Genomic DNA, 24,694 nt, shown 5'->3' with positions numbered 1-24,694 from the left:
TACAATACTATGAACTCACCACCAAGACTCAAATTCATTAATATTCTGCTCATTAAAATTAGAATATGAATGCAAATTTCTAACAAAAGTAAATCACTCATTTATTTCTCTGGAGCTCCAATTTCCTAAAAGCTTATTTCCCTATACTATAAGTGTTTTCTACTCTAAGTGTGAAACTGTTAGACAAAAAAAGATTTAAAATATCAACCTCAGTGTAAGGGAAAAAGTTTATAATTATATGATCAATTTCCAAGGAAGTTTACTCAGCTTTATGAGACATCTTATTGCATTGAAGATTTCCAGCCTGAGAAAGCATGTATATGGTCACTTTTGCTATTCACAAGACTAAAGCAAAAAGAAAAAGTAATGGAATTTGAAAATTCCATACCTTCAAGTTTTTAAAGCAATAGCTAAGTATCCTAGCTAGAAATTGAAAAAAAAAGTACTTGTCTCTATCTGTCCAATTTAACAACTTTATAATTAATGAGTTAAAATGTATCATACCTTTCTGTTTCTAATATATCCACTATATATTGCCTCTTTATTTTTCTCCTTCTTCTCAAAATCTTCTTTCGAAAGCACAAGTTCATGAACATCTTGGGAATCTGCAGGTTTGCTTATCATCTGTTAAATATTAAAGACTACTTTAAAAATTCCTAAAAGTTAAACTAATTAGTAATTTAGACAGAATCAACCTCCAAATATTTTAATCAACTCTCATTTAAAAGAAATCTTTTTACTTACTCTGGCTGATTGTCCAACAAAGAAAACAGCCTGCTTGCCCCCAACACCAAAATAGGAAATATCACTATTTAAACTGCGTGGCACTGGTACTGGACGAACATATCCTGAATGATCACTAAAATAAAACATTAATGCAGTGACTTTAAACAAGCTATTTAGACGCCAAAGGAAATTGTTAAAGCACTTTTATTAAGTGTTAATATAATGATCCCCACGCTAGACAACACCCCCATTCAAGGTAAAAGAACCAGAGCCCAAAGTCAAGATAAATAGTCCAGTGGTTCTCAAAATGTATTCCCCAGACCAGCTGTATCAGCATCACCTGGAAACTCAAAAAATGCACCTTCTTGGGCCCACCCTACTAAATCATAAACTCTCTTAGCAAACAAGACTAAATAAATATCTGTACCCTTATATATCCTACTGCCCCTAGAATTGTCCCTTCAAAATTGTTTACTGCTTCTAAACTTGTAAAAATAATTTCTGAATAATGGGAATTATAGCAAAAACATTTCTTATTTCCTAGTAACATAACACAAAAGAACCTCTTATGGCACCATAACAACACTCTGGAGACTAAGCATCCCTGGGTTCTCAAAATAAAGGCTAGGTATCAAGGGACACCATTTCCCAGTATCAGATACAAACAGAACTGGGGGTGAGGCTACAACCCCTATTACACTCAATGGAAAAGCTAAAGATCAGATGTGGCACAGCTAGAAAGAGAAAATACAAAGACAGCATTCAAAGAACTTACCCATAAGAAATAAAGAAAAGGAACAGAAAATATCAAAGTAGGTATAAAAGACATACCTTTCCAAAGTAGGAAACTATCTCACTACACTACAAGCATAGTTCTAGAAAGAGGAAAAAATGGAAAAGGCTACAAATAATGTCTGACAAAAGCTGGGGAGTCAGGAAATGGGAAGCAGTTGCGAAAAGACACAAATTTTCAGCTATAAGAAAAATAAGGTCTGAGGATCTAATCACTAACACTACTGTATGTATAACTGAAATGTGCTAAGAGAATAAAATTTAAAAATCCTCTTCTCTGCCTTTCAATTGAGGTTTTAGACCAATTACATTACTGTGACTATTGGTATGTTTTGATTTAAACTTAACTGTCTTTTTTTTTTTTTAATTTTTTTTTTCTTCTGCATTAAGAGGGGAAAAAAAAAGATGTAAGGTGATGAATGTGTGAATTAAACAGAGGGAAGGACTCCTGTTTAAAGGAAAATAACGAGGGCACCTGGGTGGCTTAGTCGGTTAAGCATCTGACTCTTGGTCCTGATCTCACAGTTCATGTGATCGAGCCCCATGTTGGGTTCTGTGCTGAAAGCACGGAGCCTGCTTAGGATTTTCTCCCTCCCTCCCACTCTGCTCCTTCCCCGCTCATGCATGTTCTCTCTCTCTCAAAATAAATAAACTTAAAAAATAAAAATAAAGGAAAATAAAAAGAATACAATTCAATATTTAATATATATCAACAGAAACTTTGTAAAAACAAAACATCAAGACAGTAAATGGCATGGGGGTACCTGGCTCAGTTGGTTAAGCATCCAACTTCAGGTAATGAATTCAGGTAATGAATTTAAGCCCTGTGCTGGGCTCTGTGCTGACAGCTCAGAACCGGGAGCCTGCTCTGGATTCTGTGTCACCCTCTCTCTTTGTCACTCCCCTGCTCACACTCTGTCTCTTTCTCTCAAAATAATACTAAATAAATTTTAAGACAGTAAATGGCACAGGTATTACTGCTGTGGTATGCTAATACTGTATGTAAGTAGTATATTATTACTTGATATAGACTGTGACAAACTGAAGACACATACTTTGAATGCTAACATTATCAATACAACAAGGGTAGCAAATAATAAGCCAACAAAGGAAATAAAATACTCATTTTAAAATACACACAAAATACTCATTTTAAAATAAGGCAGAAGAAAAAAGAAAAACAGGAACAACAACAACAAAAAACAATGAAAAAAACAAATAACAAAGACCGCAGAGTTTAAATCAAAACATCCCAATAATCACAGTAATGTAACTGGTCTGAAACCTCAATTCAAAGGCAGCGATTGTGTAATTTTAAGACACAACTATATTCTATCTTAAGGAAACTATTTTTTTTCTAGAAACTCTCTAAATATAAAGTGACAATAGGTTAAAAAGTTGGAAAAAAAGTTACCATCAATACAAATGTAAAAGCTGGAGTAGCTACAGTAACATCAAAGCAAGCTGATAAGGAGTATCACCAGGAAACGATCAAAAATAAATAAATAAATAAAAGCAAGAACAATGAAACAAATACATAAAGAGGTCTTCATTATCCTCTTGAGTTTTTAAATTATATTAGTCTGATGAAATCAAAATAACACCGTTTGATATGGTTCTCAATGTACATGGAGGTAAAACTTAAGAAAACTCAATTATAAATGAGAGACAGTGAGGGGACCTAAATAATTTGCTAAAATTTCTAAAATTCACTTTAAGTGGTAAAATATCCTTACTAGTACAATGTAATGTTATGTATGTATACAGTATTCCTCAGAACCACTAAAAAAAAACCCCAAAAATATAGTCAAAATCACTTTATAAAAATAGCAAAATACAGAAAACTATGTTGAGTAACCCATAAAAAGGCCAGAAAAATGAAAAATAAAAGGAATAGAGAAGCTATACAAGACATACTTAAGTCCTGACATATATATCAAGAACTATAGTAAATGTGACAATACAAATACACTAAATAAAATGAATAAAAAAGTGACCCAAGTATATATTGTCTACAAGAATTTCCAATATAATGATACAGGTAGGTTAAAAGAAAATGGGTAAGAAAAGACATACCAGGAAAACATGAATGAAAAGAAAGCTAAAGAATATCACATAAAATATACTTCAGAGCAAGAAAATTATCAAGGACAGAGTAGTATTACAGAATAATAAAAGGATCCACTTACCAAGAATGCATAACAATTCTCTAACTGCGTATACATAAAATAACACAAGTTCAAAATACATAAAGCAGAAATTAAGAAGTGAAAAAAGAAACACACCTGTAAATAAGTGGGGGACTTCAAAATTCCAGCAAGGATATAAAAGAATATACCAGCAAGGATATAAAACCATCAAGGATATAAAAGAACTAAATAATATCAACGAATGGAATCAAATTGACATTTAAAGAACACTCCTCCCAACAACAGCAGAATATATATTCTTTTCAAGGACACAGAAAATTCCCCCAAATAGATCATATTCTGGAGCACAAAACAAATCTCAACAAATTTAAATAGAGTGTATAGAGAATATTTCCTCTGACTATAACAAAACCAAACTAGACATCAACATAAAGAGGAAAATATGTTAAGAACACGTGGAAATTGAACAACACATTCCTCAATCTATGGATCAAAGAGCAAATTACAAAGGAAATAAAAAATACACCAAACTGTAGGACAATGAATATACACCATTATCAAAACTTGTGGGATGTAGTGAAAATAGTTCTTAAAGATTTGTAGCACAAAATCATCATCTTAGAAAAATCTCAAATCAATCATCTAAGATTCCACACCTCAAGAGAAAAAATTTTAATTTATCAAAGCACACATTTCTTTGAAAACATTACCAATAAATATACACTACTAAACTTGAAAATGTAATGAAATGGACTAATTCCTAGTAAAATATAACTTACCAAAACTAAGTCAGTAATTGCCTAAATATTCTTATAACTATATTTAAAAAATCAAAGCAATAGTAAAAAATTCCTCCCACCAAAACAGACTCAAATGGCTTCGTATGTGAGTTTCAAAACCCAAACTTTCAAAAGAAAAAAAAAAAAACCCTCAAACTTACATAAGTGATGGAAGTATAAATAAATACAATCACTCTGGAAAACAATTTACTACCTTGTACATTGGAACTTTTAGCTTTTAACCGACAAATTCCCTTCTAGGTATCTAAGAACTTACGTAGATTTGGACTAGCAAATACATATGTAACATTATACACACACATAAACACTTATAAGTAACATAGTAATGCTTATAATGCCAAATGTGGCATGGGGGGCCAAATGCCCACTGACTGGAGACTGGATAAATACAGTGCAATTTTAAGTATGCACAAAAGAATATTATATGGTTATGAAAAAGAAAAAACTACAGACCCACACAAAGACGAAATCTTAGTAACCTAATATTAAGCGAAAATACAAGTCCCTTATAGAACAACATATCGTATGACTATCCTTTTTCGCAGCATCAAAAAACAAGCAAAGTTAGATTTTTAAAATATAAGGAAATAAGGGGGCACCTGCATGGCTCAGTTGGTTAAGCATCCCGAATCTCAGTATCGACTCAGGTCATGAGCTCACAGTTTGATTTGTGAGATCAAGCCCTGTGTTGCACACAGCAAAGCCTCCCCTGCTGGGGATTCTCTTTCCCTCTCTCTCTCTCTCTCTCTCTCTCTCTCTGTCCCTCCCCTCCCCTCTCTCAAAATAAACAAACATTTAAAAACAAAAATAAGGAGGAGCGCCTGGGTGGCTCAGGCCTGGGTGGCTATGTGCTGACAACTCAGAGTTGGAGCCTACCTCAGATTCTGTGTCTCCCTCTCTCTCTGCCCCTCCCCTGCTCATGCTCTGTCTCTCAAAAATAAATAAACATTAAAAAAATTTTGTTTTTAATAAAATATAAAATATTTTGCTCAAATAAGGAAATAAGAAAAACAATTCAAGATAGTTAACTGTGATGGAGAGGAAAAAAACAGAACAAGGGAGGAACACACAGATGTAAGTTACAGAAACTGTGCTACTTACTGGTTTGGGTGATAAATTCTGGTTATTCGGCTTATTAAATTTTTCAGTAAACCTTAAAAATACAATGCCTGAATTGATAAATTGTTATAAACCAAAAACTGTAATTAAATTCTATGAACCTAATGTATTAAAAAAAAAAAAAAAAAAGGTAGGGGCACCTGGGTGGCCCAGCCAGTTAAGCAACTGACTCTTGATACTGGCTCAGCTCATGATTCCAAGGTTGTGAGATCGAGCTGACCCCCCCACCCCTACAAACAAAGTAAATGGTTTCTAAGACTTTAATTATTATGGCAATGCTTCTAGGAAACAACCTGAAAATACCCCCCAATATTATCTTAAAAACATATACGGGAAATACACAAAAGTTTAGAGAGAGATGGACTCAGAGGTTAAACACACACATACTTAGACTGATTCAAAACTAAGAATTCTACTCACTGACAGTGAATGGACATAATCACCAGGAATTAAGTCTACTTTTCAACCCAAAGCATCTATGCAAATCTAACCTAGGCAAAAACCCTATCATAGCAAATAAGGTTAAGAACACAAATGTCTAGGTTTCAGACTTGTGTAAATAAGTCCAGAAAATTTCCTTTATCTACACTCAAGGGTTATATAAACATCCCTTCATGAAGGTAAGTACAAGAGAAAGATAATCTAAGACCCTGTAAAAATTTTTGCATCACAGAAGCACTCCTCTAGAGAATTTAGAAAGATCCCTCAGGAATAACATATCACAGTCCAAAAAAATTTCAAAAAACATTCATATTCTTGATACAATGTAAAAGGACACTGTATCTTTTTGATATATTAGTACTGTATTTATTAAAAGAGAGAAAAAAATATGCAAGAAAAGAAATCACAGAAGGTGTTGAAAGTAAGAAAAAGGAACAAGAAGGAGAATAAAATTAGTAAAAGAAACTAAAATATAAGTGGTTGCCAGGAAATAGGGTAGAGTGACTACATATGTATATTTATATCTATCTTGAATCTATCAAAGGGAATAACCCCACAATAAAGAAAGCTTTACCTCCAATAAAACTGACAAATGGCCACAGATCCTTATTAGAGTTTCTGGAATAAATCTATGCAACACAATGAAACTAACCCAATTAAAGTAGGATGCCTAAATGTTACATCATCATTCTCTGAATTCAAGTAACACAAATATCAGAAAGTAAAAGTTCATCTAAATTTGCAGAAAAGTACTGAAGACGAACTTTTTCTTTAGCAAAATTAGGGAAAATCCTGTTGAGGGTCCATTTCCACAACCTAAAAAAAAATGGCATGGGAAATAAGCTATGTGGCATACTATTTTTATAAAAAAAAAAAAAAAAAAGGCTACCTAAGTTGAGGACCTTTCAGTGGCTGAGCAGGAGGTAGCACTGATTCAACACACATCTGGATTATGACCACACAGCAATTATGTTCTAGGTATCTAATTGAACTTTTTTTTTTTTTTTTAATTTTTTTTTTCAACGTTTTTATTTATTTTTGGGACAGAGAGAGACAGAGCATGAACGGGGGAGGGGCAGAGAGAGAGGGAGACACAGAATGGGAAACAGGCTCCAGGCTCCGAGCCATCAGCCCAGAGCCTGACGCGGGGCTCGAACTCACGGACCGCGAGATCGTGACCTGGTTGAAGTCGGCCGCTTAACCGACTGCGCCACCCAGGCGCCCCTAATTGAACTTTTAAAAAAATTTTTTTTAATGTTTTTTATGAGAGAGAGCATATGCACTAGCAGGGGAGGGGCAGAGAGAGATGGAGCACCAGCAGGAGCAGGGCAGAGAGAGACAAAGACAGAGAATCCAAAGTGGGCTCTGCACTGATAGTCCTGTGAGAGGCTTGAACTCAAGAACTGTGAGATCATGACCTGAGCCAAAGTCAGATGCTTAACCAACTGAGCCATGCAAGCACCCCTCTAACTTTTTTTTTTTTTTTAAGTTTGTTTATTTTTGAGAGAAAGAGCATGAGCAGGGGAGGGGCAGGGAGAAAAGACGACACAGAATCTGAAGCAGGCTCCAGGCTCTGAGCTGTCAGCACAGAGCATGATGCAGGGCTCAAACTCACAAACTGCGAGATCATGACCTGAGCTGAAGTCGACACTCGACCAACGGAGTCACCTAGGCACCCCGAATTTAACTTCTAAGGCAATGATTATAATAATGCCTGAGTGATGAGCCAATTTTCTAGGTTCGTGTAATGTTCTACATGTTATTAGAGGTTTGAATTACACAGGTGAATGCATTTGTCAAAAGTTGGTTAACAGAGTGAGCACTTCCATAATGGTAGAGTAAGGACCTATGAAAACTCACTCATTGATAAAAGCAACGAGAACATCTGCAAACATTGTAAAAAATCAACATTTTCAGAATAAGTATTAACCAAAGGCTTGAACAATCCAAGGAGTGTTTATTCAAGACACACAGTTGAATCTCAGAACAGTGAGCTCTGTGATGTTTTAACATGCCGTATCCCACTTCCCGCCTCACCAGCTCCACAGAAGCCTTGAAAACTGATAGCCTTACAATCACAGTGAAAACCAGCTACCCAGGAGTCACTGGAGCAAGTTTGGAGTTCCCCTAAAGCCCCTTTCCCATAGAACTGCCATTATTAGATTTGTCTGACAGTTCCCAAGGAACCTCCACTCATAGGGTTTGCCTTTATTTGACCCAACTCAGAACCTGCTCACTGTGAACCACTTTTCCCTCAGTCATTTGTCAAAAACTTATCAATGGTAATTATTTATGATCACAGCTGAGGAACGCAATGAAAACAACTGGGAGGAAATAAGAACCTGGCCAAAAACTGACAAAGAAAAGGGGGAGAATGAGAGGTCCATAGTGGGTTTTAAGAGCTGCAACATATTCATGAGAATAGAGAAGGGCATACTCATATGCAGGGCTAGCCACATGCTCAAGAAAGCCCTAAGCTTTCATTTCTGGCTGACTTTGAGGTTCTGTGCAAGCAAGAAGTAAAGACAAAGGCAGAGTTTTAAACTTCCTACCAGAACATTAAAAACATACTTCAATATGCAAACAGAATGCACTGGTAAAAGCTTGGAAGACTTAATGGTTCCACACATTTAGGGAAATGTCCACTCACTAGCTAGCAACACAAGATAAAGAATACAGACTTTACAGAATTAGTTTAGAGGGGAAACTATAAAAATAACAAAAAAACCAGAAGCAACAAACAAGCCCTGGGGAGAAGGATCAATCTAATTTCCAGAGTTGCAACACTGTATTATTTAAAATGTCTTATTCTCGGGGCGCCTGGGTGGCGCAGTCGGTTAAGCGTCCGACTTCAGCCAGGTCACGATCTCGCAGTCCGTGAGTTCGAGCCCCGCGTCGGGCTCTGGGCTGATGGCTCAGAGCCTGGAGCCTGTTTCCGATTCTGTGTCTCCCTCTCTCTCTGCCCCTCCCCCATTCATGCTCTGTCTCTCTCTATCCCCCAAAAAATAAATAAACGTTAAAAAAAAAAAAAAAATTTAAAATGTCTTATTCTCAACAAAAAATTGTAAACTGGGGCGCCTGGGTGGCTCAGCAGGTTGGGTGGCCAACTTTGGTTCAGATCGTGATCTCACAGTTCCTGAGTTCGAGCCCCGCATTGGGCTCTGTGTTGACAGCTCAGAGCCTGGAACCTGCTTTGGATTCTGTGCCTCCCCCTCTCTCTGTTCGTACTCTACAGACACACACACACACTCTCTCTCTCGCTCGCTCAAAAATGATAAACATTAAAAATAGTTTTAAAGAAAGAAAAAAATTATAAGCCATGCCAAATTATAGTCCACACATGAAAAATAGCAGTAAGAAGAAACTGTCTCAGAGAAAGCCCAGACACTAGACTTACTAGACAAAGATTTAAATCAGTTATTTTATTTTTTAAATACTTATTTATTTTGAGGGGCAGGGCAGAAAGGGAGAAAGAGAATCCCAAGCAGGCTCCACGTTGTCAGCAAAGAACCGGATGTGGGGCTTGATCTCACGAACCATGAGACCATGACCTGAGCCAAAACCAAGAGTAGGATGCTTAACCAACTGAGCCACCCAGGAGCCCTTAAATCAGCTATTTTAAAGTGCATTACATGAACAGAAATCATGAAGTAAATAGTGAAGTATGAGCACAATGTTTCACCAAATAAACAACAACAGAGGCAGAAATTATTTTTTTTTCAACGTTTATTCATATTTTTTTTGGGACAGAGAGAGACAGAGCATGAACGGGGGAGGGGCAGAGAGAGAGGGAGACACAGAATTGGAAACAGGCTCCAGGCTCTGAGCCATCAGCCCAGAGCCTGACGCGGGGCTCGAACTCACGGACCGCGAGATCGTGACCTGGCTGAAGTCGGACGCTTAACCGACTGCGCCACCCAGGCGCCCCAGAAATTATTTTTTTAAAAAGAACCAAATAAAAGTTCTGCAATTTAAAAAAATTCAGTTAAGTGGCTCACTAGCAGATCTGAGTTGGCAGAACAAAGAATCAGTGAACTTAAAGGCAGGTCAACTGAGATTACTTAGTCTGAGGAACAAAAGGAAAAAAGAATAAAGAAAAATGAACACAATCTCAGAAACCTATAGGACACCATCAAGCATATCAATATATGGATAATAAGAGCCAGAGAGGAGAAAGATTTGAAGAAATAATGGCCAAATACTTCCACAAATGTGATGAAAAACATTAATCTACAAATCTAAGAAGTTCAAACACCAAGTAGAAGGAACTCAAAAGACCCAAACCTAGACACATCAGTATCCAACTATTAAAAGCCAGAAAAAAAAAAAAATCTTGAAAGCAAACAGAAGAGATTAGTCACACACAAGGGATATGCAATAAGATTAACAGCTGATTCTTCATCAGAAACTATGGAACCAAAGGCAGTAGGTGAACATGTTCAAAGCATTAAAAGAAAAAAAACTCAACTTTCAAAAATAAAGGAAGGTTAAGACAGTCCCAGATAAACAAAAACTGAGGGAATTTGTTGCTAGTAGATCTGCCCAAAATAGTTACTAAGGATGATGCTTTTTACATCCTTTCTGATTTTTCCCCCTTCTGATTTAAAAGATAACTGCATAAAGCAGGAACTATAAAACTATGTTGATGCAATTATGATGTATAAAGATGTCACTTATATAAAAATAACAACAGAAAGGAGAAGGAGAATAAAGCCATATAGAAGCAAATTCTTTGTATATTCCAGACAGTAAATTGCTATTAATCCAAACTGGATTGTAAGACGTTAATTGTAATCCCTACAAAAACAACTAAAAATTAGACTAACAACTACTGAAAGCACATTAACGATTGCTAAGAGTGAGGGAGATGGTGAGGGGACACACAAGTGACTACCATGAGTAAAGGTTTCTTTTCTTTTGGAGTGATGAAAACGTTCTGGAATTAGTGGTGATGATGCACAACTTTGTGACTATACTCAAAACTACTAAATTGTACACTTTAATATGGTGAATTTTATGGTATGTAAATTATAGAACCATAAAAAAAAGAAATCCAATGAAAAGCTTAAGACAGATGTGAGCATTTCACTGCATATAAATTTTACCTCAAAAGAAACGGAATCTAGTAATGGTATCAATGCTTTAAGCATTAGGAAAAAGTTTACAGATATCTGTAGTTTATTTTGAATTAAATTTTAAAACCTGAACTGAAGATCAGTAGGATAGACTAGTGGGAAAGCAACAATCAATGGTAGAAAATAGGTATGAGACGGGCACTGAGGAGGACATTTGTTGGGATAAGCACTGGGTGTTGTATGGAAGCCAATTTGACAATAAATTATATTTTAAAAAAAAAGAATGTAGGTATGAATATCTGGGTTATCACTGTAGAATTTCAACTTTTCTGTATGACAATGTTCATGAACTGCTGAGGAAAAGAACAGTGCTGAAGAAACACTCAGATCCAGGTTTTGAACCTTTCTACAATTAGTCTGAACTCCACAAAAAACTAGTATTGTTAAAGACATATATGTGACAAATTATTGTAAAGGAGAACATAGAGACATAACAAAGGGGAAAAACTTGAATATGAACATTATATATTTTGAATCAATGATAAATTTCTTGGGTGTGATAATGGTATTATCATTATTAGAGTATCCCTGTGAAAGAGATACTTGCTGCAGTATTTAGTAGTGACATTTCATAAAGAATCTAATTTTTAAAACGATTTAGGAAGGGAATGTGAGTATGCATATAGACAGAAGATAACAAATGTGACAAAGTGTTATTTAGCAAATAAATCTAGGTGAAAGATACGTGCATGCTAATACTGCTCTTTCAACCTGTTAGCTTTAACTTTTTCAAAATAAAAAGGGTGGGTGGAAGAGGAGAACCAAGGTTGAGCAGGAGTTATAAAGAATTTTGGCAAGTAACAACTCTCACCTCATCTCCCTCTATTCTCCCCTCCATATACTGTGGTCTAACCACACTTGTCTCCTTGCTCTGTCCCAATCAAAACAAGCTGATAATACTTTCAAGGTCTTTGTCTTTGCTGGTATTCTTTCTACTTGGAATATTCTTCCCCCAGATCTTCACTTGGCTATTTTCTTTTAATCATTCAAGCCTCAACCAATGTAATCTCAAAGAGGCCCTCTTATCTAATGATTTTAACGTAAGAGATGCCCATCAAGCTCTAACACATCACCTGATTTTTTTTAACGTTTATTTTTGAGACAGAGAGAGACAGAGCATGAATGGGGGAGGGTCAGAGAGAGGGAGACACAGAATCTGAAATAGGCTCCAGGCTCTGAGCTGACAGCACAGAGCCCGACGCGGGGCTCGAACTCACGGACCATGAAATCATGACCTGAGCCGAAGTCGGCCGCTTAACCGACTGAGCCACCCAGGCGCCCCTGATTTTTTTTTTTAATGTTTATTCATATATTTTGACAGAGAGCAAGAGTGAACGAGGGAGAAATAGAGAGAGAATGAGAGAGAGAATCCCAAGCAGGTTCTATGCTCAGCCTGGAGCCCAATGAGGCATTCTATCCCACGAACCGTGAGATCGTGACCTGAGCTGAAGTCAAGAGTTGGATGCTTAACGGACTGAGCCACCCAGGTGCCTCTCTCCCCACCAATATTTTCTTAACAGCAATAATCCATGACTGGAATGCTTATAAATTTTTTGTGTGTTTTACTTCTGTTTTTCTCTCTACAACATAACCTACAGGCCAAGAGAGTCAGTTGTTTTATATTTTAGGCTGTCCTTCCTTGTCTTCCATAGCCTGTGTCCTACGACATCCACTCTTGTAGCCAGTAAAAACTAAACTGGAAATAGTAAAGCAACTGATAATTTTCTTCTACAAGAGCAGAAGCTAGGGGAATAAGCTTTGTCAACATCTGATGTTAACAAAAATCAGAGTGGGTGGGTCAAGGGACCGATATTAAACTCAAAGACTATGAGTATATAGTAGCTACAACAACTGATTGTTTAGTGATACCTAAAATGCTAGGACCAAAACCAGCAACAGTTAGCTTTCTACCAAAAAATAAAATGTCTTGGGGTGCCTGGGTGGTTCAGTTGGTTGAGCGTGTCCAGCTCCTGATTTCAGCTCAGGTCATGATCTCATGACTTGTGAGATCGAGCCCCATGTCAGGCTCCACGCTGAGCATGAAGGCTGCCTGGGATTCTCTCTCTCCCTCTCCACTACTCACACACATAAATAAATGACTGTTAAAAATTTTAAATTTCCCTAACGTTTGACTTAAGTTTAAAAGTTTACATTGTGCTAAGACCTAGAGAAAAATGAGAGTCCATCCATGTTCCATGAATCCAGGTAAAATTTAATCTAACACTATAGTTTCTACTCTTCCATTTGATTTAAATGACATTTTTCTACCTTTTTTGCCCAATCTACTATTTGTCCTCCTTTCCCTTATACCTAATATTTCTATTGCATGCTAAATTCTATCCTTACATTATATAAGACCATGGTCTTTGCCTTCTCTGTGGATACTTTATAAATCCTTGAAATGACATGTACTCACGAATATAATGAAAAAGAATGGTTGTAGAAAAGTCTGAGGGTAACAGTGAGAAAGTAGTAACTAAAATGACAGCTTATAGAGCTTGTATTTACTCATTGCTTACCATAAACCAAGCTCTATTCTAAGGATTTTACAGTGTACTAACTCACTTGGTTTTCACAAAACCTCATGAGGTATTATCCACATTTTACACATATGTAAACTGAAACCCAAAGAAGTAAAATACCTTGACCAATGTCATGCAACTATTAAGGCTAGATTCAAACCAAGCCAAATGATTTCTGAGACTTTCTTCACTATATGGCCTCCAACCATGACACTGTGTGTACAAATTTGATAAAAATTCTGTGGGTGCTGAAATTTCAGAAACAAGGCAAATATGCGAACTATATTAATTTTTAACAATGTTAAGATTAATCTCTAAATTTGACTGATTCTCCTTGACATGACAAAAAGAAAAAAATAGGACACAAACATTACTTAAAAATAATATTAACAACAACAACAGATTCTTCCCAAGTGTGCTACCTGAAGTACACAACATAGCTGAAAATACCAAAAGACTTGTGGGTCACAGTTCTTACTAGAATTCAGCTAATATCCCAAAAACCTAAATCTTTATAACCCTGACAACTTCTAGTATATTTTGTTTCCCCTATAACATTCTCATTCAGGATATTTTCTATAAGCATATTCTGATACAAAACTCTTGACTTGACAGTATTCACTAATAGCTGTGAATGTTTTATTAAGCAGAGACCTGTCAAGCAGAGTAATGGTGAACTCAACAGAACTAAATGTGGTTCATTAGACACTCTGTAAGTCACATCGGGTGATTTCTAAAGCCTAGTTTAAAACCATCCTACTGCTCTAGAGACCACAAAGCTCTCATCAAACTTTACTAAGGAAAGGGTGAAAGGTCCAAAGTACTTAATATATCATAATAGCTTCTACAAATCTTAGGAAATGCAAAAATATTTCTTCAGTGGAAGGGCAAAATATTATGTAATTTTGACTATTTCTAAGTACTGATAATAAAAACTCAATAATATAAAAATCTAAGTATATATGCTGACAATATATATGCTGATAATGTCAAAACCTCCAATGTACCACATTTAACTAAAGACATATTAGAGTTCCCATCCTTATTAAAATTCCCAGCTCCCCATCAAAAAGTGAGTAAGGTTTTCTAACCTTTCAAAGTCACCTTGCCTTGTAAATTTTGACAACCTATACACGGCCCAGTTGTTAAGCTGTTTAGAGGTCATTCCTCTTCCATTATCTATTACTGCAACGGCAGGTTTTCCTTGTGTTTCATCAAAAAGCTATGAAATAAGTTCACAAAGACAGGAAAAGTCAAATCAGTATTAAAAATATAAAAAGTTAAACATTAAAGAAGTAATTCAATGGGCTCACTCACACATTGCTGGTGGAAGTGTAAATGTATTACAACTTTCTAAAAGGTACTTCAGCTATATAAATCAAAGGCCTTAGAATTCTTCATGTCCTTTAATCCAGAAATTCCATACCTCAGAATTTAGCTTAAGGAACTAGATACATGTACAAAGACCTATCAATCATGCCAGCATTCCTTACAATGGCAAAAATACAGAAAAAAATCTAAATGTTCAACAACAGATTATATAATTTATCATATAACCAATAAATGAAACTATAACATTATACTGCAGAATATTCATATGACAAATGTCTACAACGTACTGTCAAGGCAAAGTAGAAAATCACAAAAAACAAAATGTAAGCTATGATCACACACATATATATATACATATATGCATAGAAAAAGGGCACATAAAAAATTTTAACAATGAAGAGACATCAAATAATTATTTCTACTTTTAGTTTTTGACCTTATTTTCTAATTTTTCTACAATGAACTTACGGTACTTCTATAAAAGGAAAAGTAAAATTTCTTTATAGTATTATTTTCTTACCAATTTGATCTGTATTCTTCTAATACCAGTGTTTCGAGAAGTAGCAGACAATGAATTGTCAATTAATTCGGCAAGAGCAAATGCTGGAAGAGAATGAGAAGACATCACTGCTTAACTTTTCCCTCCCAAATAGTTCATTTAAAAGTACAAAGTAAAAGAAACTCTGAAGTACCTTAAGCCATCACTTTTATTTTCCAAAGAGCTAGAATTAAAGTATTATCCTGATCCTAATGATATAATACATAATAAAGGCATCATCACCAATCACCACCGCATAAAAAAGCAGTCATCACCCAGTACTTGTAAGGCACTAAACGGCATGAGTCAGCCAGCCATGATTCCTGGCTTCAAGGAGTTTATAATCTAAAGACAGACATACAGACATAGAAGACAAACAGAAGACCATAACCATAAAATCAAATACTAGTTCGTGGTATGTAATACATCATGCACAAGTCAAAAGTAAACACATTTAGAGATGAAGGGGCAAATCTAAAGCAACTATAAAAGTGTCTATTAAGAACTAATTTAGATATGGAAATCTTGTAACTAACAGCAACTTGTCAAATGGCAGAACGTGTCTGTTTAACAGAGAACTGCTAATTATTTCCTACAACAACCAAGCTGATATTCAACTTCTTAATGGCTCACTATTATCACCTAATATTCTCTTTTTTTCAAGGTCACTACTAAAACTATTTTCCACTTTTATTTCCTTAATTAAAAAGGGCAACATACCAAATTTATGTCTCTTACTTTCCCTGAAGCATAACCCAACACTATAAATTAATCCACAGAGTAGCACCCCAGCAAGCATTCCAAAGTCTAAACACTTACAGAATGGCTATGTTTATAAACTACAAAGATGTTACCACAAATCAGATTACATATAAGGATCTGGCCAATGGTAATGTCTAGAAAATGGAGGAGGAACTTTGTAAGAAATGGGAGGAAAAGAAAGAATTAAGAGAAATTTGGAGGGAAGAATTTGGTATCTGCAGAAATATGAATGAACAAAGGAAAAAAATTCAAGATGGTTTTGAGTCTTTGCTCTAGAAGACTTGATAAATGGTCATATTTACCAGTAAGGAAAAATTTAGAGGGGAAGGAAAACAATCATTCCGTTTTAGCTGCTAATGCCCCACCACTACTACATCAAACTCAATGAGTAGAGGTGGCCCATAGGGAGCTAGAACAGATACTTGAGAGAATAAAAACAGCCAGAGGTAAGGATTTTTGCTTCACTGACAGAACAGTTAAGGCTTGGATCACTTAAGAGAAAAGTATAAACAAAGAGCAGCATGACTTGAAGAAATATCCACTATATGGTCAAGGATAGTAAGAAGCACCACCAAAGGCCAATGAAACAAAAGGAGGGAAAGACCTAGGAATGTAAAGTCACAGTAATCAAAGCAAGAACTTAAACAGGGAGACTTTCTTTTTCATATGACAGCAGGAATGACTAGCACAACTAATCTGGAAGGCAATTAAATTTATATCAAATCTTGAAAATGAACTACCTATTCACTCTGTAATTATATATTTAGAAATCTATCTCCAGAGAAAGAATTACAAGTTCATTCAATATGCAAGTATTTAACACTTACTATTTTCAGCCATTATTCTAGGGATAGAACAAAACAGACAAGTGTCCTAATCTTGTGGAGTTAACATTCTAATTAAAAGATGGAAGAATCAGGGCGCCTGGGTGGCTCAGTTGGTTAAGCATCTGACTTCAGCTCAGGTCATGATCTCACTCCTGGTGAATTCAAGCCCCACATTAGGCTCTGTGCTGACACCTCAGAGCCTGAAGCCTGTTTTGGATTCTGTCTTCCTGTCTCTCTGCCCCTCCCCTGCTCACCCTCTCTGTCTCAAAAATAAACAAACATTAACATTTTTTTTTAAAAAGATGGAAAATGATGAGAGAGATGGAAAATGTAATATAATCATAATCATGTTAGAAAGTTGTATACGTGATGGAGAAAAGAAAGCAAAGAGACTAACAGTAAAGGCACAAAGGAAATACAGTTGCAATCTTAAGCAGGTTAATTTTTGTTAAGGTAATAAACAAAACTTCAAAGAGGTGAGGCAATGAGACAGGGCCTATCTAGACAAGGAGTATTACAGGCAGAAGGCCCTAAGCTAAGTATAGAGCTGGAACTGGGGTAAAATGAACAAGCAAAAAGAAGAGTTGAGACAAAGGCAGAGAACTCACAAAGCAGAGCTACAAAGGCCATATAGATGATTAAAAAGACTTCGGCTTTTATTCTCAGTGAAATGGGGAACCATCAGTGTTTTCAGCAGAAGAGTAACACAATCTGACTTCTCAAACCTTACATGGACAGGCATGAAAAGATAGAAATGAATTAAGAGTTCACTATATAATCTAGGTGATGATTCCTCGAGATCAGATTTAAAGAAACAGAAACTGTCATTTCTAGATACACACGGAGGATAGCGCCAACAGAACTTTCTGACAGACTGAATGAAAGATAAATGTGATTTTTGGCCTAAGCAACTAAAAAAACAGCGATAATCAATTTGGATGGGAAAATTATGTGTAGTTAGGATTCATTGATCAGATCAGGGCTCCCATCTTAGGTTTTCTAGTGGAGATAACATATGGGCAGCTGCACAGACAAAACTGGGATTCAGGAGAGAAGTCTGACATTATTATCAATATTTAACTAAAAACTACCATTTCTATCACCTCCATTTAGGAGTCACTGCCATAAAGATGGTATTTAGAACAATGACATTGGATAGGATGACTAAATAAGATAAGGAACCAAGGAACTAAGCCCTGAGGCACTTCAAGATTAAGAAGGTTGAGGAGGGAGGTCAATTATATCTCAATTAAAGAAAAAAAGAAAAAGAAGAAAAAAAGAAGATGGAGAGAGAAGACTACAGAGAAGACAGTGAGGTAGAAACAAAATAGAGTATGGTTTCTCAAAAGTTAAGTGAAGATTATTTTATCAAGGAGGAAGAAGTGATAAACTGTCAATGCCTTGAGTAAAATGGGAACTGAAAACTGGTCATTGGATTTAGTCACTGGAGACTTTCAAAGTGTAAGTACAGGGGCAACTGGGTGGCTCAGTCAGTTGAGCATATAACTCCTGACTTCAGCTCAGGCCATGGCCCCAGGGTTGTGGGATCAAACTCCCTGTTGGGCTCCTCACTGAGCATGGAGCCTGTTTAAGATACTCTCTACCACTCTCCCCTGGCTCGCACTCTCTTTAAAAAAAAAAATACAAGAGAGTGAAAAGGAGAGAATGGGAAGAGGAGCGACACTACTGACAGTAAATACAGTCAACTCTTTTAAGGAGTTTTGCTGTAAACTGGAACAAAAACTGGGCAGTAGCTGGTGTAAGTAAGTATGATGTTTTTAAGATGGGAGAAATAAGATGGTAGCTTTCTTGTATATAATGAACATCAGAGGTAATAAATATAACAGTTAGGAGTTCAAGTTCAGTAGTTCTTCCTCTGCTAGGGTTCAAATCCTGGCTCCAACACTTACTAGTAGGGTGGCCTTTGTCAAACTACCTAAAATCTCTTAGCCTCAGTTTCTTCTGCAAAGTAGGGTCATTACCTAACATTAGCTACTACATGGGATTAAGGATTAAATGAGATAATGTTCATAAAGCATTTGGCACAGAGCCTGCCACTGCAGCTGACAGTAGTAATACCAGTACTTCAGGTGAGGATGTGTACAAAGATTTAGACAAAAGAATATTCAGTCATGTGTAACATAAAAAAGACTAAAAACAACCTAAATGTCTAACAGTAGAACACTGTTCAAAGAAATTTATGTAAATAATGTATAAACACTAAAAACAAATATACACTGACATGTATATTAAACATATTCATTTTATTTTAAACAAAAAAGTAGATTAAAGAAGTATGCACCATATAAAACCACTAAAAAAGTTATGAAAGGGTCTGAAATGATAAACACCAAAGTTTAAGTGGTAGTTATATCTGTGTGGTAGAGATATGATGTTCTCTATGTTCTTTTTACTTATCTATGTATCCTAATTTCCTACAAACTATAATGCATACAATGAGAAAAATATTTTTAAAAAGTTTATAATGAATATCTAAGTAGTACTGAACACACTGGCAGGATCCAGACAGAAAAGACTCTCTAAATCAACTGATTTATATAAAGGTCATTAGCAAACAATCCAAAGGTAGGATAAAAAGTGGTGAGAAGTAATGGTAGAAAGAAACAAGAAATGGAAACCAGACCAAAAACCACTTACTTGTGCAGTTCAGGTATACAAATTTGTAACATAAAAAAAAATTTTTCTCAATTAGGAGAGGTCTACAGGAAGCCAGGAAGAATAAATCAAAGTATACAAGAGATGGAAAGATATGTAGGTACAATATTTCTTATACGTTAAAGTGGAAGAAATTGTAATACTAACTAGATTAGTTTTAAAAGAGAGGTATCTTTACTCTGAAGAAGACTTAGATAGAAAAAGAAACATATTGTGATGAAGAGGTTGAAGCAAGGAAGTTCACAATGACCAGTCATATCTTCTAATAAAGTAGAAATAGAATTTTTAAAAAGTGAAGGAATGCAACATGTGGTCAAGGGATAAAGTATAGTAATAGTGTGTCAAAATTAGTACGGATGTAATACTTACGCAAAGGATTTTGTCCTTCACTTGCGTAATACTCATACATGCCACTTTTAACCAGTGTGTCATAGTGAGGTAGGAAGTCAATTCGTTCTTTTGTAGCTGTAAGTAGTAACTGATTGACTGACTGTAGCAGGTATAGAGTGACTCCATCTTTAACAGTGTCATCTGTAATTAAGAAGTAATAACTTAAGTGCTACACTAGTATCAGAAACACAATGAATTTATAATTCTGAATATGCAAATTATATCTATAAGATATCTTTAGAGATGGTACAGGCAAACCCTCACACAATGGATCTATCTATAAATTCAGTTGTGTTTTATTAAGGATAGTACAGTGGAATTGGCCCAAATATTTCCACTCATCTAAAACACTCAATTCTTAATAAGTTAAACTATCACAGGAAATCAGACAAAGAACTAAATTCAAAAGGAATCAAGCACGAAAACTGGCAGGTCCTGGAATCTAACTGGATAAAAAAAAAAAAGATAGTGGGGGACACCTGAGTGGCTCAGTCAGTTAAGCGTCCGACTTCAGCTCAGGTCATGATCTCACGGTTCATGAGTTCGAGCCCCGCATCTGGCTCTGTGCTGACAGTACAGAGCCTGGAGCCTGCTTTGGATTCTGTGTCTCCCTCTCTTTGCCCCTTTCCCACTCACACTCTGTCTCTCTCTCAAAAATAAACAGACATTAAAAAAATTTAAAAAAAAAAGATAGTGGAAGAATCTAAGTTGGTGAGAATTAACTTCTTGAGGGCCCATGTAAAAGAAATGTGGCCAAGTATCACACAACATCTCATCTTCTGCAGCCGTAAATGAAACTATTTTTCTATAATCTTGTTTGAAAAATATGACCTCTACACAAATTGTGCACATATAATCAGTTTCCCCCTCCACTCCACGAAAGTAACCAAAATTATCAATAATTTTAGATGTTTATCTGTGTAATAAAATAGTTACTGCCCTATAATATACTAGAATATACTAAATATAAAAGCATCAATTAAACACTGCTTACCAAAATTATCACAGGTAATTTCTTTCCTACTTGTTGTTGTAATAACAAATTTCTCTTCAGGTGAAATGCCAAGTGTCTATCCAAAATAATGGGAATAAAATCAATTATTACACAAAGGAAATAAATACATCATTCAAGTTCATAAGAATATGAAAATATTGATAGTATATCATAACCCTGTAACAATTACTGTATTCACCTAAGAAATGTAAGTCTTGATATTTAAAAATTTTTCCTTTGCATAATTAAGGACAGCTCTACCTATTAATTACCTATTTGCTTAACAAGGTTGTTTTTTCTTCTACTGGCATATAAAGCCACCTAGGAACATGATGATTAGACGAAATATTTCAAAAGAGTTTTAATATGAGCAGGGCCTCCTAGGCAAAAGGCATGCTATTTCATGTCAACACATAAGTAAACTCATTTGAAGCAAAGCATTAACACTTATGCTCATATAGATTAAATACTTAAACACACGAAAAGTACTAGAAAAAAGGAGAAGTTAATATTTATAACACAGAGGTAAGAATAGCCATGCTATGCAGGATTTTCTGTATTAAAGAATCTCTTTAATCTATTATAACCCCTTCCAAAAGAGTAACTTTAAAAAATTAAGGCAAATTATAAATTCTGAGAGGGAATTCCAACAGGAGACAAAGAGCATCCTTAGGAAACCAAAAGCCTTCCTGAAACAAGATGAAGATCAACAAAGAGAAAAGAACAAAAAATCATGATCAAAAGGAAAAAATACAAATGAATGACCAATGAACATACAAAAAATAGACATTTTACAACTGATCAAAAAATGACAATAAGAAAAATGAGTTAACATTTCCATTAAAATTTTACATATCTTTACAATTAAAAGACATAGGCTCTTTCTAAAATTAAACAATACAACAATGTATGGTTAAGTGAAAAGACTGACTTCTGCTTTGAGTAATGATGGACTAATCTTAGACCAACTTTGCCACCGGGGTGGGACGGACAACTGGACTGATGATACTCAAATCTTCAATAACGATACTAAACCCTTATTGGTTCCCACTGAAACTTGTTAAAGCACCAACTCCTTATTCTAAACACAACCAAAGGGAAAAAATAAAGGGGCGCCTGGGTAGCACAGTTGGTTGAGTGCTCTAGATCTCAGCTCAGGTCATGATCTCATAGCTCCTGAGTTCCAGACCCTTGTAGCGCTCTGTGTTGATGGCATGGAGCCTGCTTGGGATTCTGTTTCTTCTCTCTGCCCTTCCCCGCTTGTGTGCTCTCATGCACTCTCTCTCAAAATAAATAAACTTAGAAAGAAATTAAGGGAAAAAACACAGCATTTATCCTGCCTTTTCGGTACCAACTGTATTCAGGGGTAACCAAAGAGCTCTAATTGATGAGGCAAAGTTGTTAGAGAATTCCAGCTAATAAATACAGGAGGAATGGCAATCAAAATATCACCGTTAATGGATGAACTATCAGATCAAATTTTGTTATGGAGGGATCCAGGTGAAACCACCTGAATCCCACCTGAATGCTAATATGATTTTAGCACTGCTAAGAGTGGGAGAAATATTGTTTATTACATGCCTCTTGACACAATGTAACATAAAGTACCAGCACCACCTACCTATGAGGTATTCTTTGCCTCCATACCTCAAAGAAGTTGAACCTAAATTTTGCTTATAAACCTTTAAAAATAACTTGTTTACAGGACATATGGAGATAGAACAAGTTAAATTACACCATGAAGGAGCACAAATCCATAATGTGCACTATTCAAGAAAAACCTGCTTGATTTCTTCAACAGGCAAAGGTCAAGAAAAACAGAGATTGGGGAAAGACAGTTGTGCTGAAATGCTCTAAATTCATAAAATAAAAAAACAAATTCAACATGAGGACCCTGATGGAATCTTGATTTTAAAAAACCAATTATAAAAAGACATTTTGAAATAATCAGAGATACCTGTATATGAACAAAGCTATCAGACAATATTTTAAGATGTTAATTTTGATGGTGTGATCACAGAAATCCATGTGAAAAGCTAGCAGTAAAGTGAACCAAGAACTGGAATATGCCACAAAAGACAAAAATGATACTTGCGTGGTAAAATACTTGGTAACTGTTGAATCTGGATGATGAGTTAATGTGGGCTCATTATACTATTATCTCTTTATGTTTGAAGCTTTTCGTAAGAGAAATGTGTAACATAAAATATACTATAACAGACCAGTGGAAGAGAACAGTGGATCGTGATACAGACCCACACATATATACATGGAAATAGGAGGTGACATTATAAATTGCTGCGGAAAGAATAATTTCAATGAATGATACTGAAACTAGGTAACTGCATAAAAATAGGTAAAATAAGATCCCCATCTTAACATACACAAAAAGAAATTTCAAGAGAATTAAAGATGCTGTATGTTAACCCAAATTTTAGAGGAGAACACAGAGGAATAATTTTGAGAAGACAGAGGAAAGGATTTCTCAAAATATATAAAAAGTGCAAGCCATAAAGGAAAAAATTAGAAAGTATGAAGATACACTCATCCTCACTAGTAGAGAAATTAAAACTTATTCCCATGAGGTCGGCAAAAATTTTAAGTCCTGATAATATAAAGTACAGGCCTCCACACAGGGAAACTGGGCCTATACACTATAAATAAAATGATAATTAGGGTCACCTGAATGGCTCAATCGGTTGGGCACCCGATGGCTGAGGTCATGATCTCAGGGTTTGTGGATTCAAGCCCCACACTGGGCTCACTGCTGTCAACACAGAGCCCACTTTGGATCCTCTGTCCCCTTCTCTTTCTGCCCCTCCCCCACTCATGCTCTCTCAAAAAATAAATATTTATTAAAAAAAAAAAAGACTGATAATCAATACAACTATATTGAAAAGCAATCTGGGGGTGCCTGGCTGGCCCTGTCCGAAGAGCATGTGACTGATGCTCTTGGGGTCATGAGTTCAAGTCCTATGTTAGATACAGAGGTTACTTAAATAAACTGTAAAAAAAAAAAAAAAAAAAAAAAAGGCAATCTGGTATACTTTACTAAAATTAAAGATAATCATATCCTATGGAATTCCACCCTACAGAAATGAAGCTATGGACATAAACTGATGGGAAATAAAACTGTACTTGTTTAACAAATAAAAACTGGCTTTACAGACCTTTATTAGTTTTGTGTAATGAGTCTTTACTTTTTAGTTCAGTACTACTTTATTTCTACAGTGCCCAATTGCTAGATCATGTGCTTACGTACCCTGCAGAATAAAGTCTGTTCTTACAGTTACTGAAAAACTATGTGCCAAGTTGAATTTTTAAGATTTACATGCATCTGAATTATATCTAATAATTCCATACACTCTCTCCATTAATCTGTTATTATTCAACTAAGATACTAAGCTTTCTTTTGTCTTCCTTACCTATAATTCTGTATATGAGAATTATTTCTTGAAATCATAATTTTTCTCAATATTTTTAAATCTTT

General features: G+C 35.5%; 1 protein-coding gene across 1 annotated transcript in view; it reads right to left on the bottom strand.

Annotated features, from left to right (window-relative positions):
* Positions 1 to 24,694, bottom strand: part of SMCHD1 (structural maintenance of chromosomes flexible hinge domain containing 1) — a 156,058-nt gene that overhangs the window by 125,372 nt on the left and 5,992 nt on the right. Inside the window, exons 2-7 of the mRNA XM_040479284.1 lie at positions 21,205 to 21,280; positions 20,190 to 20,351; positions 15,538 to 15,620; positions 14,777 to 14,907; positions 745 to 859; positions 505 to 624 (exon numbers count right to left, since the gene is read on the bottom strand). Coding sequence (XP_040335218.1) covers positions 505 to 624; positions 745 to 859; positions 14,777 to 14,907; positions 15,538 to 15,620; positions 20,190 to 20,351; positions 21,205 to 21,280 — 687 coding nt within the window. The remainder of the gene's footprint in view (positions 1 to 504; positions 625 to 744; positions 860 to 14,776; positions 14,908 to 15,537; positions 15,621 to 20,189; positions 20,352 to 21,204; positions 21,281 to 24,694) is intronic.

This window comes from Herpailurus yagouaroundi, unplaced genomic scaffold (genome assembly GCF_014898765.1).
Source record: "Herpailurus yagouaroundi ecotype Mexico unplaced genomic scaffold, PumYag 142, whole genome shotgun sequence".
In the NCBI taxonomy this organism is placed as follows: domain Eukaryota; kingdom Metazoa; phylum Chordata; class Mammalia; order Carnivora; family Felidae; genus Herpailurus; species Herpailurus yagouaroundi.
Note: the sequence above shows the minus strand (reverse complement) of the source record. Positions and strands in the feature narration are given on the sequence as shown.